General features: G+C 32.3%; 1 protein-coding gene across 1 annotated transcript; it reads right to left on the minus strand.

The window, feature by feature from the left end:
• Positions 1 to 390: 390 nt before the first annotated feature.
• LOC105128082 (uncharacterized) lies at positions 391 to 7,682 on the minus strand. Its single transcript, XM_011029600.1, has 10 exons — positions 7,307 to 7,682; positions 7,012 to 7,188; positions 6,251 to 6,387; positions 6,062 to 6,114; positions 5,912 to 5,964; positions 5,665 to 5,817; positions 5,008 to 5,204; positions 3,669 to 3,734; positions 1,170 to 2,881; positions 391 to 1,085 (listed from the first exon to the last, which is right to left on the minus strand). Exons 1-10 carry the CDS (start codon positions 7,363 to 7,365, stop codon positions 894 to 896), a joined length of 2,799 nt encoding a protein of 932 aa, XP_011027902.1. The 5' UTR covers positions 7,366 to 7,682; the 3' UTR covers positions 391 to 893.
• Positions 7,683 to 15,603: the final 7,921 nt, after the last annotated feature.

Consider the following 15,603-nt stretch of genomic DNA (forward strand, 5'->3'; position numbering starts at 1 on the left):
AAGTTGCCTGCCTACCTGCCTTCCTGCAATAGCAACAGCAGCAATTCCTGCAATTTTGGTAACAACAGCTATTCCTGCAATTTTGGTAACATCAGTTCTGGCAATTTGTTACTATCAATACTGGATAGTGTCTGCAGATGTCATGTCAGTAATGAAGTTCTTAGTACAGGCAGGATTGCTGCTGGGCTCATTTCTTTCATTTTGCTGTCACTTTTACTATCACTTTTAGGATGAGAAACATGAAGAATCTCAATCAGAAGTGACTTAATGTATTTGTACATGAGATTTTCAAAGTAAATTGGAGTATTTGTTACTCATGATCCTCAAAAAAATTCATCCCATTTTCGTGTTGTTTCTTAGTCCTCCCAAACGCGCTGCAAGCCTTGAACATGGATTGAATGAAACTGGATACAATTTGCAACGAATTAAACAAAAGTGTTGCAGAAATAGAATTGCTACAGATGAAACCTTTTTCCCATTAATGTAGTTTTACAAGAAACAAATTACATACCGGTGAAGTCCAATAAACAAGCTGGAGGTTATTTTCAAGCACAATAATGTGAAAGAATTTGTGCAGGCGAAGTCTCAAGAATAGCTCATGAGAACTATATTCACATCATGGCTCATTATATGAAATCTTATAACTATATAAGCAACCCGTGGAGATATTTGCACACAAAGGAAAATTTTGAGAGCTTGGCAGGTATCTGCTGAAGTGGATTAAGGCACTTTATGGCAAGTGTATTAGTATCATTTATTGTAGATAGCAACATACTGTCTGTCCCATCCAACTCTATCAAAACGAGCGGGCAACTCATTGAGATCAGCAACTAAGGATCTAAACATTCACCTTCTGAACTTTCTTTCTTAAGCTGCCTGATTTTGATGGTAACCTATCTTGTTTGTCTCTCAGGTCTAGGAATGATTTTATTTTTGTCAGACTTGGCTGAACCTTTGACTGATTTGCTCTCCAATGATGCCCTCTTGGTTGCTGCCGGAGCACCACCGGCTGCTGCGGTTCTTTCAGCAATTCTTTTTTGGCGTTGAATTGCTAACTCTTCCATTTTCTTCCTAATCTCTTCTTCCTGTTCACAAGCATGTTTCGTAAGAAGGTGAAAAGTTGGGGAAACAAAATGAAAAACAACTTGAATAAGCAACTTAATAAATACCTTTTCTTGCTTGCTCTTCTGAACTGTGGGCCTACTACCACCTGATAATTTCTTGCTTTTAGACATCCTCGCAGTTATGTTCTTACTGGGGGATCCTTGCACGATTTTAGTCCTCACTTCTGGAGCTTTTCTCCCATTAATTCCATTTTTCTTGACAGTGGTCTGGTCACTGTTTGAAGGAAGCTTCTTCTCAGTTTGATCACCAGATTCAGCATTTGAGCTCCTATGAGCTTCCATGGATGATATGTCAATTCCCTGGTCTGTAACCCAGGAATCCCTTTTAGATTCGAATCCAGAATCTCGTTCAAGGACCACACAGAGGTCATTCGGTTCATAGGCATCCATAACTTCATGATTATGTTCTGTAATGCCATTTTCTGCCTGGGAAGATAAAGTTAGATCCATAGCCATGCTTATGTCAGTTTTCCATTGAGAACCATATAAATCATCCACAGCAGATCGAGCATGAATCATGAAAGAATCGTCAACAAGTACATCTCTTCTACTCGACTTCACATTTGAAGAATCACCCTCTAGTGATAGCATGTAATTGGCTGTATCCTGGTTTTCTGGTTTCCCTGAGTGATTGATAACAAACCAATCATCTCCTTTACCAGGCTTGATTATGGATGGCTCAGTGGAACGAGATAGGATACCCCTGAAACCACTTCCTGAATCTTCTAATCTTTGTGAAATTACCATATCCTCATCTGTTAAGTTCCTTCTCTTCATGATTGGTCGAAAACTCTCTGCATTTTCTATATCTTCCAGCCTAACTCTATCTTCGTGTTCCCCATCCCTCGGAGTCACAATAAAAGAATCACCTGTCACCATCCTTCTGTTCAGTAATTTCTCTGGTCCCAAGTCCATAGCACGATTGCTCCTTAATGAAGTTCCATCTCCAGAGCTTTTGACTATGAAATGCTCTTCCTGAACATCCACTGGTTGCAACTTTTCTACCCCATTAACTGTGTCATCATCTTTCATCAGAAGGCTCTGGAAAGCATCCCAGTTCTCGCTAGTCCTTCCTCCCCTTGATGCATTTGAAACAAGGCCATCGTCAAAATCTTGGTCAGGAGCATCACTTGATCCATTTGACTTGTGGTTGCTCTTGTTTGAGCCTTTTCTTTTCTGTGTACTTGAATTTGACTTGCACAATTTTTCCAATGATCCAACTGCATCATCTACCTTCTTTTTGATGGTATCTTCACCAATGTACTCATCCTCATCTGAAGAAGTTTCATCAGAAAAACTATCACTTCCTTCATTTCTTCTCTTGGGGGTGATGTAGTTAATATTTCTGATGACAACAGTCTTAGAGGACTTCTTCCTGTGTTTTTTCCTGTATGGAACATCTATAGCGGAGTTCTTTTTGTCCTGATCTATATGGGAATCTGAATCACTCCTTCCTTCAGAGTCGCTGGAGTCTGTTTGTCTGTCTTCTCCTGAATATTTATATCCCTTTTTGTTCAGGGACTTATCCCTTTTTCCTTGACTAAATTCTTTCATGCTAGAAGGCCACTGCATATTTCTTGGATAATGAGGAGGGATAGGCTGCATGGTAGGGAAAGGATATCCTTGATATGGAGGAAACTGAGGAATAGGGCCTTGGAAATTGTACACGTATTGAGGTATATGGTTTGGCCACTGCATTGGTACTTGAACTTTGGCACCAGATGATGCTATCTGGTCAGATGTTCCCATGCTACCATCTGCATTTTAATGTATTTGACATCAGAAAACAGTAAATTGTTCATCCGAAAGGAGTATGGAGACATTTTGCCTTCTGCACAAGCAAGAATCCAATCCTGTTAATTCATCAGAAACAGCAACAAAACAAGAGGAGGAGGAAGAAGAAGAAATCAGATCATGTTAATCTGGACAACATAATTCTAAAAAAATTACAATCAGCAAGTAATTGTCGAACTCATTTTCTGTTGCTTGGGCATCAAAATAGGGGTCATTGGTTGTGCTAGCTAAATCATACATGAAGTGCATTAACCATACAACGAGCACTACTGATTTTACCGTATTCAGTATGTGTTTGGTAATGTGTTGCAGTTGCTTTTGCAAAAGTGTGTTTTGACTGAAAAAACACACCAATTTGATGTTTTCCAGGTGCTTTTTGATATATTCAGCATCAGCCTAATGAAACCATCCAAAAGCACCTGAAAAGGCATCAATGCCTTTTCACTCCACATGTGCTTCGAAAAACACTTTAACATGCAGTGTAAACACACTACCAAACACAGTCTCGAAAGACAAGAAATTGCTTTATATTTTTTGCCAAAAAATGTGCAGGACCTCAGGTTTGTGAAAAATTCACTCTGCAAGTAACAGGAGGGAAAACAAGAAGATTGAAAACAACACTAATGTGTGACAAATTGAATGTAGCCCTGGTTCTAATCTAGTAATCTAACCATAAACAAACCAACATAGATGCTCCTTCGACGCAATGCATAATAAAGAGAGGGTGAGCAAGGAAAGAATATACAATACCCTTTCTGCTGTCTGCAGTTGAATCAGATCTTGATGCATCTGTAGATCCATTGGGCATAAAATCACCAGTATTTCTGATGACAACAGTCTTAGAGGACTTCTTCCTGTGTTTTTTCCTGTATGGAACATCTATAGCGGAGTTCTTTTTGTCCTGATCTATATGGGAATCTGAATCACTCCTTCCTTCAGAGTCGCTGGAGTCTGTTTGTCTGTCTTCTCCTGAATATTTATATCCCTTTTTGTTCAGGGACTTATCCCTTTTTCCTTGACTAAATTCTTTCATGCTAGAAGGCCACTGCATATTTCTTGGATAATGAGGAGGGATAGGCTGCATGGTAGGGAAAGGATATCCTTGATATGGAGGAAACTGAGGAATAGGGCCTTGGAAATTGTACACGTATTGAGGTATATGGTTTGGCCACTGCATTGGTACTTGAACTTTGGCACCAGATGATGCTATCTGGTCAGATGTTCCCATGCTACCATCTGCATTTTAATGTATTTGACATCAGAAAACAGTAAATTGTTCATCCGAAAGGAGTATGGAGACATTTTGCCTTCTGCACAAGCAAGAATCCAATCCTGTTAATTCATCAGAAACAGCAACAAAACAAGAGGAGGAGGAGGAAGAAGAAATCAGATCATGTTAATCTGGACAACATAATTCTAAAAAAATTACAATCAGCAAGTAATTGTCGAACTCATTTTCTGTTGCTTGGGCATCAAAATAGGGGTCATTGGTTGTGCTTGCTAAATCATACATGAAGTGCATTAACCATACAACGAGCACTACTGATTTTACCATATTCAGTATGCGTTTGGTAATGTGTTGCAGTTGCTTTTGCAAAAGTGTGTTTTGACTGAAAAAACACACCAATTTGATGTTTTCCAGGTGCTTTTTGATATATTCAGCATCAGCCTAATGAAACCATCCAAAAGCACCTGAAAAGGCATCAATGCCTTTTCACTCCACATGTGCTTCGAAAAACACTTTAACATGCAGTGTAAACACACTACCAAACACAGTCTCGAAAGACAAGAAATTGCTTTATATTTTTTGCCAAAAAATGTGCAGGACCTCAGGTTTGTGAAAAATTCACTCTGCAAGTAACAGGAGGGAAAACAAGAAGATTGAAAACAACACTAATGTGTGACAAATTGAATGTAGCCCTGGTTCTAATCTAGTAATCTAACCATAAACAAACCAACATAGATGCTCCTTCGACGCAATGCATAATAAAGAGAGGGTGAGCAAGGAAAGAATATACAATACCCTTTCTGCTGTCTGCAGTTGAATCAGATCTTGATGCATCTGTAGATCCATTGGGCATAAAATCACCAGATACCCCATTGTTTGTCAAATTTAGCATGACATTCTGATTAAGGGAACTAATTTCATTTGCAAGTACAATTCCTGATGTTCCCAAAAATGACAGCTCTGATGGAGGACATGTCTCCATTGCTGCTAATTCCTCCATCCAGAGACCATCCCCATGCTTTTTCTTACATAATTCCTTGAAATTGTTGCATGCTTCCCTGCATATAAACACCAGTAGATTTCAAGGCTGCATGATTGACATCAGACGAAATTGTAATGGAATTTATAACTCCAGTGGAATTCGATATTTGGCAAAAACCAAGGAAGAAATCGCCTTCAGCAGGCATCCCAAAGTTCAAATAACTCTGACAATGTTCTTTTCTCTTCATGTAAACAAATATTTACAGCCAACAGAATTCAACCAATAAAAGTGCTTCATGTTTACAATTCAAATCTTGGCTGGTTTTTTGTATTTAAATTAAGCAAATAAAAAACACAGGGTGCAAATTGACTAATTATAACAAAAACACAGATACTAGAAAAAGGGTTTTGGCATTTTATTTTCACAGTCTTCTGGTCAGAAAAGGGTTTTGGCTTCTTTTTTTTTTCCTTAGTTTTCTGGTCAGAAAATTGTTCCCAAAACAATGAATGACAGTTATAATTTGTCTCAGGTCACACCTTAACCGTGAAGCTCCAAAAGCATCTGCAAAGGAGATGAGATCATTCATGCTTTCCACTTCAAATCCAACAACAAGGCCACGTGCATAAGCCATAGCTTGCTCTTTGCGAAGCAATGTTTTCCGTGCTTCCAGAAGCAGTTGAAACTGAATCCTAGATATCACAACAAATGATTGATGAATGATGCTGATGGAAAGACAACACACACATACACACCAAGTTTGCTCAGAAAACTACGAAGGATTACTTGGAATTTCCTTCCATTGAAGCGTGATCACTTTTCTCAAGTTCATCTTTTAGCTGGGAACAAATACCAGTGAAGACATTCAAAGAATTGATATGATTTTCTAGCTAAGCATCACAATTAATCAACAAAATACATGGAAATGTGATCTACCTTAGAGGAATCACTTGACTTCCTCGTGATAGTATTGGCAACCAGTCCACTCCCTGGTAAAACAGAGCTATTCAGTACACAAAGTTGCAGTTTTTTGAAGTGGTACATATTACACAATTGATTAAAGTAAGCAAATCCAACACGGGTTGAAACTATTGCCAATAATGATTTAAGTCCCGATGATAATACCTTCCTCCAGTTGTCCAGCTACATTTGGGTTTGATAATTCATTGGCATGAACTGCACTCTCCTCAATCTGCAAGATGTCTCTTTCCAGGCTGACAAATCTCTCAAGCACAGCTGGTGTACTAACAAAACGAACAAATCTGCACAAAAGAAGAGATGAATTATCTTTTCAGGCATCCCTGCAGAAACAGAAAAACAAAATAGCAGTTGAGCTCCTCAGCTCTCTGATAATACCCGCTACCCAGGGTTTAATACCAGTAAAGTTCCAAATTTACACAGACATTACGTAGTTTACGCATAATTACATATGCTACATTCAATGCCAACAGCAAATTATAGTATGTTTTAACTTTTAACACGGCCAAGAAATGACAGAGACCAAACCAATTTGACAAGGCAATTTATTTGCTCAGCAAATGAACAAGAGATTAGAATTTTTCCATTTTATGGCATATAACCCATTGTAAATTGTAGTAAATTTAAAAACTTTGAGCACAATTCAAGATTAATTATCTATTTGACTAGAAATCAAAATTCCAGTTCCATTTATTCAATGAACAATCTACAACCATTGACACTATTTACATACATGGAAACAATAATTTGCAACAACTACGACAAAATCAACTAAATTTAACCCCTTTTTCAAATTCAAAAACAAATCCATGATATCCAATAACTCAATCAAATTGCTCAATGGAATTGAAGCCCCATGTCTAAATTTCCCAATAAGAAAAAAGAGAGCTAAGTCTCGGATTCATTACCTCTCAAAAGTACCTTTGGTGAACCACGGAGCATTTTTGTTTGGTGGGCAAAGTTTGATGGAGTACCCAACTTTGGAAATCTGATCTTTAATAAATTTAAGGTGTAAAATGAATGGTTCAAACAACCCAGAAGCCAGTTTCTCATTCTTGCCTCCACAGAAGAGAACCAGATCACACCTTCACGCACAAAAACAACAATATATGAAAGAAGAAGATTTTAGCCTCAAAGATAACAACTTTAAGTGAATTGAGAGTTAAAAGAGAGTGAAAGTAAAGAGTGATGTTGATAGTGTACCTTGTTCGAGTTGGGGTGAGTTGAAAGAGAGCATAGTCAAGAAGAGTTGAAGAATCCATTGAGAAAAGTCAAAAAGAATGCATGGTCGTCTTGGATCAAAAGAAAGAATGGTGTTAGGGTAGAGAGGTTGCTTTCTTTGAATCAAATCTTGGTATAATATTTGTGAAATGTAAGTGCAGAGGAACAGTGGTAGTCATGTTGTTGAAACTTGAACGTGCCTATAGCAATTTGAATATGCTTAGCTTAGGCGAAGCTGAACTGGACATGATCATGTAAGAGAGTGACAGCAAGACATGACGAAGCTTCGCACATGCAAAAGTGATTGGAGGAGGGAGTATCTTTCGGCTGACGATGGAGGGAAGAACCCGCAAATAATGGGCATCCAGACCAGACCACTATTATTAACCTAGCCCGGCCACCGGATTAAGCAGTGTTAGGTGCTAAAAGCATAAATTAATTCAGAATTTCACGGAAATTTAGATTAGTTTGTTTTGTGATAATAATTGCTTTTTAAAATATTTTTTATTTAAAAATATATTAAAATAAAATTTATTTTTGATATTATTATATTAAAAAGATCTGAAAATATAAAAAAATTAATTTAAAGTAAAAATAAATAAATAAAATTTAAATTTTTAAAAAACACTTTTAAAATTAAAAAAAATAAAAATAAATAAACCTTGTGTTAAGTTTTTATTTGAATATTCATTAACTTTTTAAGTAACGTGGTTTTCTATTAATTTGGATGAACGAGCCTGAAAATCATGTTAGAATTGTAGATTAAAAGTTTAACATGTTTTTAAGAATAAACCTTGCTTAATTAGGAATATAAGAACAAATTAAAAAAAAAACAAAAAACAATTACCTCGTTACATAAAGATTAATTGAACCATAGACCCAGGAAAAAAAATATACGTGAAACCCTCGTCCAGTCAACCTAGAAAGAAGGAAAAGAAAAGGATAAATCATAAATCATAAAAGTACTTGTCTTAATTGCACTTGGAACATTAAAGTAAAAATAAATAAATAAAACTTAAATTTTAAAAAAACACTTTTAAAATTCAAAAAAATAAAAATAAATAAACCTTGTGTTAAATCTACCTTTATGTTGAGGTTAACAAATGTAACAATGTGGTAATTATCATCATTTTCCATAAGATTTGGAGTTGAGACAAGGTATCATCAACATGTTATTCATGTTTGAATTATGATAATCTTATGGTCTCTTCAATTTTACTTTTTTTATTTTTTTATTTTGATGATTGAGGTTTGCTTTTCTCAATTTTTATTTACTAAAAAAAATGAGATAATTATTTTATGAAGAAATTATTTTTGGATTAGATAGATATAAAAATATTTTAATTGATTTTTTGGGATGATTTTTTTTATTTAGAATTTTGGTAATTATCCCAATAAAGTTATTTCATGTTGGATTGTCATGGTCCCTGTGCACTAAATGATAATCACAATGCACAAAACAAATCCTTCTAGTTTTTTGTTTTGGCTGATTAAGTAGGTATATTTATTGTTATTAAATCCTTCTTATACTTATTTTTTTATTTTATTAATTTTAATTTTAAAATAAGTATTTAGGATAATGTGAGCAGTGCATTTTTTAGATCTTAAAAAATAAGTTTTTTATATACAAAGTTAATATAAAAATATCCATTATTATTAAAAAAATAAATCTCGAATCATAAGGTTGAAGAATCGAAAAGTCCAATAACTAGAAAATCAACGTCTTATTTTGGTATGATTGTGCTATTTAAGGAATTTTGATAGATCGAATGATTTATCCTTTATTTTTTTCAATTACTAAAAAAAAAAAAAAATATTACACAGCCGGAGGAGTACAATTTGTGCCCTGGAAACGTTAGTTAGATTTTCAATAATTAGATGATCATGAGCTGCAGTACGTAAATTTCTTCCATCATTAGTTGTTTCTATTCTAAATATAAGAAAATTTGGGTGTTCTACCTTTCTAATAGAGTTTTCACAAATTAATATAAATAAAAAAATATTTATAAACTAACATAGTTTTTTAATAGAAATATTATTGAAAATAACAACTTCATTAAAATTGTGATTGAAAACAATGATTTTGACCAAAAATTATGATTGTAAATAATGATTTGATCAAAAAAATATAACCCTAAACTAACCCCAAATTAATCATAATTCTGTTGAAAAATAAATACTAAACATTAACATTAAAATTATTAGCTCTAAAACAAACCTTCACTAACTCTAAATATTGTTAATTTATAGTTCACAGGGTTTAGAATTTGGTTTAATGTTAGTTAAGATTTGTTTTTAAAGTCATTGATTATTGTTTGTTTTTAGAGTTAAGGTTAGTATTTAAAGGTTTTTTTTTTATGGATTTAGAGTTATGGTCCAGAGTTATTATATTGTTTAGAATTTGATGTGCTCGTTATCAAAGTTAGGTAGAAATCCCAGAAGTAAATGATTTAATAATAAGAATTTGAGATCAAAACATTTATTTTTTTTTAATCTTAAAGTTGAGCAATGTGGCTGTTAATATGATGGCTACTATAAATTTACATTATTGTTAATTTTAGAATTTATAGAATTAATTATGATATATATAAACTGTTTAAACAATCATATTAATAAAAAAAAATATCATAAAATATTTGTATTTTCTACCGGTAAGAATTGTGCCAACAATGTAATCAGCTAAAATGTTTCATATCCTATTTATCGTAAGTATATATTACAAACAGGCATAAAGCCTAACAACCCAGAAATTCAATGCTAAAATGAAGGACACGCTCTGAAACAAACTAATGAAAATGACAGGAAAGTAAATAACAAACATTAAATGGATTAGAAAGTGACCACGTCTCCTATGACTTATTCTTGCATCATTTCCATGGCTCGCACTCAAGTCTTCTTTACTGTTCGGTCAGATCTTCGTGGCCTCTTATAGTTTATATTTGGGGTTGAAGTTAATATAAGTTTGCGGTTTGGCTTTTCTGGTTAGAGTCATTGTTCCTATCACGACTTGAACAAAATTATGTTATTTTTTAAATATTATTTTTTCTTGTGCTTGTTTGTCAATAATTTTTTATATTAAACTATGCTAATTTTTATGAAAAATCGAGATTATACACACACCCTGAATGAGTACATTATAAAGTGGTTAGCACTTCATTTTCTTACCTATAGGCGACAAAGACAAGACGATTTACGAAACTTTTGCTCTTTCCCATGCTTTCAATGGTGACGCCACCGCCGAGAAAATCAAAGACAAAAGGTCTCAGACACTGAGAATTTTTATTACTGAATTTTATTTCTATAATAGTCTATCTTATTTACAATTTTTTTAAAAATAGTTCAGTAACAAAATCAAAATTTTCAATTAAAAAAAGAAGAAGAAGAAGAAACAACATGAAATCACTTGAAATTCAAAATTACCAACTAACAATGACGAACATGTTCTAAAAATTCTTATTAGCCAGCCCTAAGTGTGTAATAGTTCATTTGAAACATTTTTCCACTAAGTGTGTAATAAATTAATCACGTATGTATTCTTGTCTTTTTCTTTTTTTGAAAGGAAATAGCTAGCAATTTGATTTATATCAGATAAAGTACAAGCAGATCATCGTTCATTGAAGGCAATATTATTTATTTTTCTCTTCAAGTTCTTATATACTAGTTCCGGTCTCCCAACTTACTATGATTGATTTAGAAAACCCAACAATCATTCAGTGTTATATATATATATATATATATAGAGGGTAATTCCATATTTGTAAGAGAATTTATTTGTTAGAATAATGTTTTGATAACTTCCTTTTTATGCATTTAATTCATTCTTGCATGTTTAATTTGTTATTTACAACTCATTACTTATACCTTGATTTGGATTCAAAACGGAGTTCCATTTACAAATTCAGCCGTATTCAAAAAAAAATTTTATTTATGTGTATCTTGATTAATAACTCTGAAAAAAATTCAAACATACAATTATTAAAAAAATAAATTTAAAATCTAAATAATTAAATTATAATTATAGATAAAGATCATAGTTTTTAAATCCGGCCTGGTAGCTGACCCGGTTTAAGGGCCGGGTTCCGGGTTTTGACCGGGTCGGCCGTCTGGTAGCTGACCCGGTCTAAGGCCCGGGTTCCGGGTTTTGACCGGGTCGGCCGGGCTAATTCCTATTTTAAAAAAAATTCAAAACGACGTCGTTTTAATAAAAAATAAATAAAAGTCAACGGGTTACCACCAGATTTTTGACCGGGTTTTGCCGGGTCGTCCGAGTTTTCGGGTCAACCTGTCGGGTCGGCCGGGTCACGCTGTGGCATAACTTATCTTATTTTTTCATCAATCCGGCCCGGTTCTAGCCCGTCGGGCTAGACCGGATTTTAAAACTATGATAAAGATGGTGAGGAGACCGAGTTTTAAAACTATGATAAAGATGGTGAGGAGAGGTGAGAGGTCTCCCTCCATTCCCACGTGGAATGGTGGAGAAAAAAAGGGACACTTCTTATCGACAATGATGGTCTCGAAGCCAGCCATGAGACAGCAAGCTGGAAATAGACCACAAAAAAGAAAAGAATACATACGTGATTTATTCTTAGCCACCTTTTGTACCAAATTATCTTTTTCAAGTTAATTATATTTTGTGAATTTTGTGTTTTATGTTTATTATTATTGATTAAAATTTAAAATTAATTATATTTTTCAAGTTTTTTATTTTTATTTTTTATAGTGAATTTACTTTGAAAATAAAACTTTGTCTATGTATCTTTAAATGTATCATGTTAATTGCTTTTGGGGTGGAAATTGAATTTTATATAATAGTTTTGCTAACAAAGATGGACCAGAGGATTTTATTGGTAAATAGCTGACACTTGAGCGGGGTAAGTGGTAAATAACAAATATTTAGATAAAAATTGATAGAACTCATATACTTTAGGTAGTAAAATGAAATTAATCTAAAGAAGACGTCAATTCCATTCTAACCAGCGTTCTTTTTTGTCAATTAGAATAGTTTTTTTGATTCCAAAATCTTTCTGCATGCCGATATATATAATTCAAAATATTAAATTAACAAACATAATTCTAATTAAAAATAAATTAATTTTAAATTATACAATACAAATACAATATCAAAAAAATATAATTTTAAAATTTAAAATATTTTTAAATAGTTAAAATTAAATAAACTTTAACTTAAAATAACTCAACTTAAATAAAATATCAAAATATTGTAAAAGAAAATAGTAGCTATTATAGCAAAAAGATAGTCATGTAATTTGATTAAATAAACTTTAACTTAAAATAACTCATATCAACATATACCACTTGTTAATTTTTACAAAAAAATAGTCATGTAATCACAAAATATTTTTAAATAGTTAAAATTAAATAAACTTTAACTTAAAATAACTCAACTTAAATAAAATATCAAAATTAAATAAACTTTAACTTTAAATAGTAGCTGAAGCCATGTAATTTGATTTGAAGAAAAAAAATACAATTAATTTTAGCTATTATATTAATATTCAATGTAATTTTTTAAACTAAAATAGATGGTAATAATATCAACAACTTATTCATTATTAATACTAATAATTTGTCAATGATTAGAAGTTAATATACACCCAAGCCCCTATCATCTAATATTTGTGTTGTGTTACGATTGTGACATATGATCTTCATTTTATTTATTTTTTTCTGGAATTATATTCAATTAATTAGTTAGGAGTTAATAAGTAAATCTATCTATTTTAAATGCACATTAAAATGCAATAAAAATTCAGCCATATACTTTCTTAGATATGGAATGAGGTGCATGTATAAGAACTCACTCATTTCATATATAGTCATCCACTTCACTAGATTTGAAATGAGTTATGTATATATGTCCATATGCCTACTCATCGTTAATCAATGTTTTGAGTGATCCAACATTCTCTAATTATTTTTTTATTTATAAAATTTGATCATTGAAATTTAAACTTCTCAAACTAGACTATCAAACATGATATTCTTATAAATTCTATTCATATATGCCTAACTTTGTATATAAAAGTTAAACAATAATATGATCATAAAAAATATAGCTACATTCAGGTAAGACAAATTCTATCTTTATGAATAGAAATATGAATAGAATTTATATAGCTACATATGTTTTTGTATATAAAAAATATGAATAGAATTTATCTTTATAAATTCTATTCATGTATGCCTAACTTTGTATATAAAAGCTAAACAATAATATGATCATAAAAAATATAACTACATTCAGGTAAGACAAATTCTATCTTTATGATGTTTTTATTTTTCATAGAACTCATTGTCCTTCTGTTTTACAACATTCTATTTAATTATGCAAAATGATAATAGGAGTCATGATAACTACACACAACAACAACATTAAAAACAACAACACTAAAGTCTTATGAAAAAAATCAATAGTAGAAGGATAAGTGATTTCAATTGAATACAACTAAGCATTTTATTAAAATATTGGATGACTCAATATTGATTATAATTGTCTTGTTTTGGTTAACAAGTGTGATAATAACATAATGATACATGAATATGGATAACTAAATGAAAAAATATTTATTTAATTAATTATATATAGCCCACTTTAGTAGACAAGTCAAAGATGATAAAATGAGAGGTAGGGCTTAAAGTAAAAACTATTAAAAAAAAGAAAAAAATTTATTCGTACATCTATTATCCTAGAAACCAGGTTTAGTCTTTGTCCATTTTCAATTTGAACTTAGGAAGAGAAAAGAGATTGCGCCATAGAGAGAAGAGATATGAGTTAGGGATGAAAATGGATATTATAGCTAACAAAAGAGAAGATTGAAGAGGGGAGGTTATGAGAGAGTGTGATTGTTATTGTTTTGGTGGGGATTGAGAGGTAAAGAAATTGGGGATTAGTTTAGAGAAAATTAGTCTTGTATACTTGGGTGGTTCCATCAAACTGAATCAGGTTGAGTTTGATTGAATGATTTTTTAATTTTACAATGTTTTAAACTCGAAATAAAATATGTAGAATGTAATTGGAACAATCTAGCTGGAAAGTCTAGAATAGACTCAGATTTTAAGCAAGTGAAAATTATTCTATTTTGTTTTATTTTTTGAACTAGTACAAGATGTTCTAGCCATTTCAGGTGAAATGAAACAGAATTGACAATCTTTCTTGTGATTGCTTATTGAAACACAATTTATAGATATTATCGATGATCCTATTTATACGAATATCAACTCATTTTTCTAACTTACCAAAAAAGATAAGAAAAAGAAAAACTTCTCATTTTCTCTTCATTTTCTAACATGATGGTGCACAATTTATTAATAATAATAATAATAATAATAATAATAATAATAATAATAATAATAATAAACAATCTATGCTTGGGTCAAGCCCAAGCCAGCCAAGGTGTTAGAGGTGCCTAACGCATGTAGGTGCCCAATATACTGGCCAAATAACACTTTAAGCAGCCTAAATATAGGGATTTTTAACCTGCCAAACACCATTACCTAACCCAAACATCTTAATCTCATGCTGTCTAATCCTACCACACACACACATATACACATATTCATTTTTTAGGATTAAGTAGCACATAATTTTTTATGTGCATGCAACTTTTATATGTATAGTAGATATGTTTTTTTCACCAATTATAACATTATTTAGCGTGTTGACATGGCTTTATACCTACTCTCTATGAATGGGTAGCCAATGGATCTACCAAGCATGTCACACACCTCAAAGGCATGTGCACAACACACCATCATTGCTAACTAATTGTTCTCTTTATGAAAAACATTGACTAACATTAATATTCACTATTTTTTCTCCAATCAATTACTAGCTCCACAACACTAATTTTTTTACTAATGATATATCTCTTCTTCCATGAAAAAGTTCAAGATTTAGGTGTATAAATACACTCAATCATCATGTAACAACCCAAATCATAGGTAGCCATAAAAAAGCTAGGCACAACTATATATAGAGTCAACAACATACAAATCAGTCCTTGATCTTATACATACTAACCAAACTAGACTAAGCCATATAAGTTCTAGCCACAAAAAAAATTTTAGGTATACTATACAAATCCAAATTCATCATTGGCCATACATACCCATTTTATCCATTTAAACCCAAAAATTCATCACCATAAAAAATCAAAATCATGCCAAGTTAGGCCATATGATTTTCCCTGCCATTACACCCAAATACATACTCTTTACAACTTTATTTTATTTTTTTTCTATGCATTATTTGCTCCTCC

The sequence above is a fragment of the Populus euphratica genome, unplaced genomic scaffold (genome assembly GCF_000495115.2).
Source record: "Populus euphratica unplaced genomic scaffold, PopEup_1.0 scaffold15.1, whole genome shotgun sequence".
In the NCBI taxonomy this organism is placed as follows: domain Eukaryota; kingdom Viridiplantae; phylum Streptophyta; class Magnoliopsida; order Malpighiales; family Salicaceae; genus Populus; species Populus euphratica.